Here is an 8,511-nt window from a genome sequence, read left to right as displayed (position 1 = left end):
TCAAATCTTTGGTGTAATTTACTACCATATATGGGCATACGAATATATAAGCGTAGGCCGAGCCGATGACCTCTTTCAAGATGGCTGCTACCTACGTTCCGGTTAGCGTTGTGAAGCATAAACGAAGTAAACACGGAATACGTTGATACACACCGAAAGCCAGGACTCCACAGATCATGAGGATATCTTATTTGTCTGCCTGTGACCTACCGTTATTGATCACAAGCCCCGAGAGTCAAAATGTTGATTTTACACAACGTTTTCACCAAACAGCGAACATCTTACAAGGTAAGCTTCGATTTGGTCTGTGTTTGAGCTATAGCTACTTGAGGGGTATGTAATCTGATGATGTATGACTTAATGGCAACATTATGTCCACCGATATCTTTGTGCATCAAAAATATGATGTTTCCTGCTTACACGCTGTAGGCATCCCTAGCTGTAGCTTTCCAGGGATATGAAGTTGACCTGGGTGGGACAAAGCAAGGCCTAGAACATTTTATGCGTAATGAGAACTATTGCTTCCTGGCTCAGAGACTTGGAAACGTCCCGTGACCACACCTGACACCACTTACTAAAACATCTGCCCATTTCTAGTTGTTAGGTCTATCAATCCCTTTTTTTCTGATATTGTTCACATATTGTGGAAGCCATCTGATGTGTTTCCAGCTCTAGTCATCAATAATTCACTTATAGCTTGTCAATGAAAGATTACTAACCAAAAAACTGCTATTTTGTGTGTGCTTGATCTTGTGTATTCTGAACTATGTAACTCCTATCTTCTGATCATTTCCTCAATCTCCCAGATGTCTTCTTTCCAAATATACCAAGTTTTTGCATGTCAGAATCATGTAATTACACATGAATAGCAGTTACTTTTGGGTATGTCTATTTAGGCGGAAATCTACATTTTGCCATTATATTTAAGAGGTTAAAGAAGGATTTTAAAGCATTGAGACAATTGAGACATGAATTGTGTATGTGTGCCATTCAGAGGGTGAATGGGCAAGACAAAATATTTAAGTGCCTTTGAATGGTAGTAGGTGCCAGGCGCACCGGTTTCTGTCAAGAACTGCAACACAGTTTCACGCTCAAAAGTTTCCTGTGTGTATCAAGAATAGTCCACCACCCAATAGACATCCAGCCAACTTGACATAACTGTGGAAAGCATTGGAGTCAACATGGGCCAGCGTCCCTGTGGAACGCTTTCGACAACTTGTAGAGTCCTTGCCCCAACGAATTGAGGCTGTTCTGAAGGGTTGACTTAAACCAGAGGGGAGGACACAGACCGATTCTGTCAAACAGACAAGAATGTGACTTGTTGCGAGCACAGCATAATCCATTTGTCTTCGCTGCAAGACATGGAGCGCTTAAAAAGGTACAGGTTTATTTTTGGCAAGGGCACGCGAAGAGTCCATGCCCCCGACGAATTAAGGCTGTTCTGAGGTCAAGAGGGGGAGAGCATCAAATTATTTAGATTGGAGATTAAATATGTCGAATGCAGTTCTAGAACCCAGTACTCATCATCTCCACCACACTTTCCATCTTCCTCCTGTTTTTCTTCTTCCTGCAGGAGAGGAGGAGCCAGGTCACACCCCAGCCAATCAGGAGGCCCACCACCGCCAGCACTGCAGCCACCCATACCGGCACATTATCTGAGCAGATTGCATTGAGAGGAGTGGCTGTGCTGGGTGCTGATGTGGTAGGCACACTGGGGAAACTGTTCACTCTAGTGAAGATGTAAGGATGATCCTGAAAGATAGTAGCAGATAGCACATATTACATACTGGTATATGCATTTGGTTTTGTGGGACAGTGACTGCAGTAAAAGACTTGACATACTGCTACATGACAAATCATTGATGGATAAAAGGGCTCAATAAAGTCTACATTTTCTCAAGCTATGTGGCTTCAGCTAACCTGAAGTTCAAAGTCAGAATACATCAGAATAATCCAGACAAATTGATGTGTAAAAAATGCAGCAACTCATTGCTTTTCAATGAGAGGATTCGATTAAAATGGCCCGGGTGAAAAGTGATTGCATTCGTTTTGGAACCGGGCTGCTTCCCGGGTTTGAGCCGGATGCCCCCTTCTGGTCGACAGCTAAAGTCGGCTCAAAACAAAAGTGACCTAGGTAAAGCACGTGTAGTAATGACAGGATTGTATGTTTTCACATGCAAAAGTGATGGCTTTTTATAAAAACACTTTATATGCCTTCCCAATGAAAACTACTTGGAAAATTCAAACATATATTTTATGAAAAAGAGGTGTATGTTTCTGAGCAATGCATTATGCTGCCTAGTTGAAAATATGACCGAGCGGCACAGATTATTGTTAGATCTGAGCAGGGCGTGCTTCCCTCACCGGCTTCACCCAGTCACGTGACGGGCCATAGCCCAGTGCAACCCGGGTCAGCTTAATTGAATTTACCCTCAGTGAGAGAAGTACGTTGGGGGAGGGCCTAGTTTTGTGTTGCACTGCCCAACAGAATAGACGTATCCGTCAACCAATTTAAAACGTAGAACAGCATTTCTATCTTATAATTCTTCCCCACCACATACTGACATACTTTTCATGTGCTTTGGCTTGAAGGCACCCTTACAGTAGCAGGCATGTTAAATTATTTTTTATATATAGCCAGTACAGGATAGTATTAGGATATATACTGAACAAAAATATAAACGCAACATGCAATAATTTCAACGATTTTACTGAGTTACGGTTCATATAAGGAAATCAGTCAATTGAATAAATTCATTGGGCCCTAATCTATGTATTCGACATGACTGGGCAGGGGTCCAGCCAAGGGTGGGCCTGGGAGGGTATAGGCCCACCCACTTGGCCCACTTGCGAGCCAGGCCCAGCCAATCAGAATGAGTTTTTCCCCCACAAAAGAGCTTTATTACAGACAGAAATCCTCCTCAGTTTCATCAGTTGTCCAGGTGGCTGGTTTCAGACGATCCCACAGGTGAAGAAGCCGGATGTGGAGGTCCTGGGCTGGCGTAGTTACATGCGGTCTGTGGTTGTGAGGCCGGATGGACATACTGCCAAATTCTCTAAAATGATGTTGGAAACGGCTTATGCTAGAGAAATTGTGGATATTCCTGCAGTCAGCATGCCAATTGCACGCTTCCTCAAAACATGAGACATCTGTGGCATTGTGTTGTGTAACAAAACATGCACATTTTAAAGTGGCCTTTTATTTTCCCCTGTGAAATGATCATGCTGTTTAATCAGCTTCTTGATATGCCACTTCCTGTCAGGTGGATGGATTATCTTGGCAAAGGAGAAATGCTCACTAACAGGGATGTAAACAAATTTGTGCTCAAATTGTTTGAGAAATAATATTTTTTGCCGTATGGAACATTTCTGGGATCTTTTATTTCAGCTCATGAAACGTGGGACCAATACTTTACATGTTGCGTTTATATTTTATATAAAAATAACTGAGTGTTACAATGTGTGACTGTTGTACAGTGGTAACATCCTACCTCTATGGGGCACTGAATCTTGCTGCGGTCATATGTGAAGTTATTGTGGGTCTGCTTTTGGCCCACTGGCTCCAACTGCAAATGAAACAACAATGAAACATGACTAAGGCTTCCACCTACCATTGTACTGTTGTCACAAAAATGTACCAACCCAATAAAGTACCAAAGGTGCCCTTTCTACCCAAGCACATGCAGTGATTACTCAATCATCAGTTCCCTAACCAGACTCACCATGTTATTCCATAGTGCAATGGCCATTTCAGCATGTCCCTGCTCACTAAAGTGAAAACAGTCCACGGAGAAGTAAGTAATGTCCGGCTTACCTTCCTGAGAGAGAGAACATATATCGAACTCAAGCCATTACTTGAGTAATCTTTACAGTTTTGCACAGTCAAATACACTACATTACCAAAAGTATGTGGACACCTGCTCGTCAAACATCTCATTCCAAAATCATGGGCATTAATATGGAGTTGGTCCCCCATTTGCTGCTATAACAGCCTCCACTCTTCTGGGAATCTTGTTTTCTTCACTCATCTTTCCACTAGATGTTGGAACATTGCTGCGGGGACTTGCTTCCATTCAGCCACAAGAGCATTAGTGAGGTCGGGCACTGATGTTGGGCGATTAGGCCTGGCTTGCAGTCGGTGTTCCAATTTATCCCAAAGATGTTCGATGGGTTTGAGGTCTGTGCAGGCCAGTCAAGTTCTTCCACACCGATCTCGACAAACCATTTCTGTATGGACCTCGCTTTGTGCACGAGGGCATTGTCATGCTGAAACACGAAAGGGCCTTCCCCAAACTGTTGCCACAAAGTTAGAAGCACAGAATCGTCTAGAATGTAATTGTACGCTGTAGCGTTAATATTTCCCTTCACTAGAACTAAGGGGCCTAGCCCGAGCCATGAAAAACAGCACCAGACCATTATTCCTCCTCCACCAAACTTTACAGTTGGCACTATGCATTGGGCAATAGCGTTTTCCTGGCATCTGCCAAACCCAGATTCGTCCATCGGAATGCCAGATGGTGAAACGTGATTTGTCATTCCAGAGAACGCGTTTCCACTGCTCCAGAGTCCAATTGCGGTGAACTTTACACCACTCCAGCCGACTCTTGGCATTGCGCATGGTGATCTCAGGCTTGTGTGCGGCTACTCGGCCATGGAAACCCATTTCATGAAGCTCCCAACGAACAGTTCTTGTGCTGACGTTGCTTCCAGAGGCAGTTTGGAACTCGGTAGTGAGTGTTGCAACTGAGGACAAACAATTTGTACGTGCTATGCGCTTCAGCACTCGGCAATCCCATTCTGTGTGCTTGTGTGGCCTACCACGTCACGACTGAGTCGTTGTTGCTCCTAGACATTTACACTTCACAATAACAGCACTTACAGTTGACCGGGGCAGCTCTAGAAGGGCAGAAATATGACGAACTGACTTGTTGGAAAGGTGGCATCCTATGACGGTGCCACGTTGAAAGTGACTGAGCTCTTCAGTACGGGCCATTCTACTGCCAATGTTTGTCTATGGAGATTGCATGGCTGTGTGCTTGATTTTAAACACCTGTCAGAAACGGGTGTGGCTGAAATAGCCGAATCCTCTAATTTGAAGGGGTGTCCACATACTTTTGTATATATAGTGTAGCATATCAATATGTAAGTACCTACACACGTTGATTATGAGCAATGCAGCCGAAAGATGCTGATGACCTACAGCCGTTTGAATGTCTGTGAAACTTTCAGTACTGGCCACAATTACTGTAGATAAACCCTGAACATACACTTACTGAGTTCAAAGGGACGATGGAGTTTCGGAAGTAGGGTTGGAGGACCACAGTAAAGTCCTCACGGTTGTCATAGCGACCCCCATAGACCAGACTCTCTGTCTCATCCTGAGGGGCGTAAAAACAGTTTCAACAAACAATAAACTGGATACAATTATACAAGCTCATTGCCTTTTAATCTTACATGAATGTATTTGTATAACAAAATGAAGTAATGCCTTAGTTGTAAAGACAAGTGCCTGGATTAAATTCAAGGCGGGCAATAGCGCAGAGCACTATAACAGCCTGTTAAAGGTAATTTACGCTTGAGCGTTTACCCTGCGTTTACCATGAATGTGATCGCCGCGAACGCCTTTGAAAAAGCCGCATTGTCAGCTGTAGTGACCTCTGCTGTAGTGCGTCTTCGATAGATTCCTGACCAAGGTGTGTCCAAATATATGATAACAATTATATAATATACACCCTGACCTGTGTAGGACCAAAATATGTGTGTAAGCAATTCATGTCTCCATTCTTCAAGTTCACTGACCTGGAATTCCCGATTGATCCGTTTGATCTCAGACAGCTCCAGTGAGTCCTCTCCCGGTATTATGAAGCAAGGACAGACGTTCCTGAGACACAACAAGGAGGACTTTGGACTACTGCTGTCTTAAGGAATGTTTCATTGTGAGCTCTGGAATCTGTACTGTGTGTTCATCTTGAACTAATTGATAAGTTGACTGATTGAACAGTTAATAATTTAGGACCCCTTTCAGACTTAAGACACAGTGCATTAGGAAAGTATTCTAAATAAATAAAAATGCCCATCAATCTACACACAATACACCAAAATGACAAAGCGAAAACAGGTTTAGACATTTTTACAAATGTATTAAAAATAAAAAACGGAAATACATTATTTACATAAGTATTCAGACCCTTTGCTATGAGACTCGATATTGAGCTCAGGTGCATCTTGTTTCCATTGATGATCCTACAATTTGATTGGAATCAACCTGTGGTAAATTCAATTGATTGGACATGATTTGGAAAGGCACACACAGTTGACAGTGCATGTCAGAGCAAAAACCAAGCCATGAGGTCGAAGGAATTGTCCTTGAGATCCGAGACAGGATTAGGTCGAGGCACAGATCTGGGGAAGGGTACCAAAAAATATCTGCAGCATTGAAGGTCCCCAAGAACACAGCGGCCTCAATCAATCATTCTTGAATGGAAGAAGTTTGGAACCACCAAGACTCTTCCTAGAGCTGGCCGCCCGGCCAAACTGAGCAATCGAGGGAGAAGGGTCTTGGTCAGGGAGGTGACCAAGAACCCGATGATCTCTCTGACAGAGCTCCAGAGTTCCTCTGTGGAGATGGGAGAACCTTCTAGAAGGACTATCATCTCTGCAGCACTCCACCAGTCAGGCCTTTATGGTAGAGTGACCAGACGGAAGCCACTCCTCAGTAAAAGGCACATGACAGCCCCATTGGAGTTTGCCAAAAGGCACCTAAAGGACTCTCAGACCATGGAAAACAAGATTCTCTGGTCTGATGAAACCAAGATTGAACTCATTGGCCTGAATGCCAAGCGTCACATCTGGAGGAAACCAGGCACCGCTAATCACCTGGCCAATACCATCCCTACGGTGAAGCATGGTGGTGGCAGCATCATGCTGTGGGGATGTTTTTCAGCGGCAGGGACTGGGAGACTAGTCAGGATCGAGTTTAAGGTGCCACCAACCTCATGTATTCAAAAAAGTACTGAGTAAAGTGTCTGAATAGTTATGTAAATGTGATATTTCATATACAGTACCAGTCAAAAGTTTGGATACACCTACTGATTGTGATGCGTGATTTGAAGGAGTCAGGCGCAGGAGGGTATATCACTGTATACAGAGTTTATTCCGTAATACAGCGTTAACCAATCCAGTGCGCAAAACAGGCACACTGGAACAAACAGGCACTGAGCTCAACCGAGCAACTATCTCCTCACAATAAACAATCACCCACAAGGACAAAGGGGCAGAGGGAACACTTATACACGGACTAATGAGGGGATATGAACCAGGTGTGTGTAATAGACAAGACAAAACAAATAGAATGATGAGATATGGAGCAGAAGTGGCTAAAAGGCCGGTGACGACGAACGCCGAAGCCTGCCCGAACAGGGAGAGGAGGCAGATTCGGAGGAAGTCGTAACACTTATTTCATAGTTTTTATGTCTCCACTAATATTCTACAATGTAGAAAATAGTACAAATAAAGAAAAACCCTTGAATGAGTAGGTGTCCAAACTTTTGACAGGTATTGTATGTATATATAAAAAATAAAATGCTTTTTGCTTTGTCATTATGGCGTATTGTGTGTTGATTGATGAGGACATTTAAACAAAATACATTTAGATTAAGGCTGTAACGTAACAAAATGTGGAGAAAGTGAAGGGGTCTGAAAAATGTATGCACGCATGACTGTAAGTCGCTTTGGATAAAAGCGTCTGCTAAATGGCATATTATTATTATTATTATTATAATTTCTGAATGCACTGTAAGTAGACTTAAGTCAATATGTTCAGAATGGCGCCGGAGGAGATGGCTGACGTTTTACGGCCCCCTGACCAATTGTGCTTTTATGGTTGTTTTTTCGCGATATTTGTAATTTATTCTGTACATAACGTTTCTACCACCGTCTCTTATGACCAAAAAGAGCTTCTGGATATCAGGACAGCTATTACTCACCTCGTAATGGACGAAGATTTTTTCTTCAACAAGTAGGACGCGAAGGATAGTCTACAGACACTCCGACAAGCCCCAAATCTCCATCATTAGCATGAGAAAGAGACAGAGATATCGTGGACGTAGTTCGGGGTGCCTTGTAAGGATCCGACGGCGAGCGAGTAATCTCCCTCCCATGGATAACATACAGCTGGTGGGATATACGCTACATCAGCAGGATAGAACGTCTGACTCTGGTAAGACAAGGGTTGGCGGTCTGTGTATATTTGTAAACAACAGCTGGTGCACAAAATCTAATATTAAGGAAGTCTCAAGGTATTGCTCGCCTGAGGTAGAGTATCTCATGATAAGCTGTAGACCACACTATTTACCAAGAGAGTTTTCATCTATATTTTTCGTAGCTGTCTATTTTCCACAACAAACTGATGCTGGCACGAAAAAACTCTAGACTACCTTTACTCCACACACAGAGACGCGTACCATTTGGCAAATCTGACCATAACTATATCCTCCTGATTCCTGCTTACAA

At 43.3% G+C, this 8,511-nt stretch overlaps 1 protein-coding gene across 1 annotated transcript in view; it reads right to left on the bottom strand.

Moving 5' to 3' along the window:
* Positions 1–1,506: 1,506 nt before the first annotated feature.
* Positions 1,507–8,511, bottom strand: part of LOC311145668 (phospholipase B1, membrane-associated-like) — a gene marked incomplete at both ends in the record, with an annotated part of 147,455 nt that continues 140,450 nt past the window's right edge. The window contains 5 exons of the mRNA XM_084181931.1: positions 1,507–1,752; positions 3,492–3,566; positions 3,723–3,818; positions 5,274–5,378; positions 5,800–5,881. Coding sequence (XP_084038057.1) covers positions 1,507–1,752; positions 3,492–3,566; positions 3,723–3,818; positions 5,274–5,378; positions 5,800–5,881 — 604 coding nt within the window. The remainder of the gene's footprint in view (positions 1,753–3,491; positions 3,567–3,722; positions 3,819–5,273; positions 5,379–5,799; positions 5,882–8,511) is intronic.

The sequence above is a fragment of the Coregonus lavaretus genome (assembly GCF_964263955.1).
Source record: "Coregonus lavaretus genome assembly, chromosome: 18".
NCBI lineage: Eukaryota > Metazoa > Chordata > Actinopteri > Salmoniformes > Salmonidae > Coregonus > Coregonus lavaretus.
This window is presented reverse-complemented; position numbering and strand designations above follow the sequence as displayed.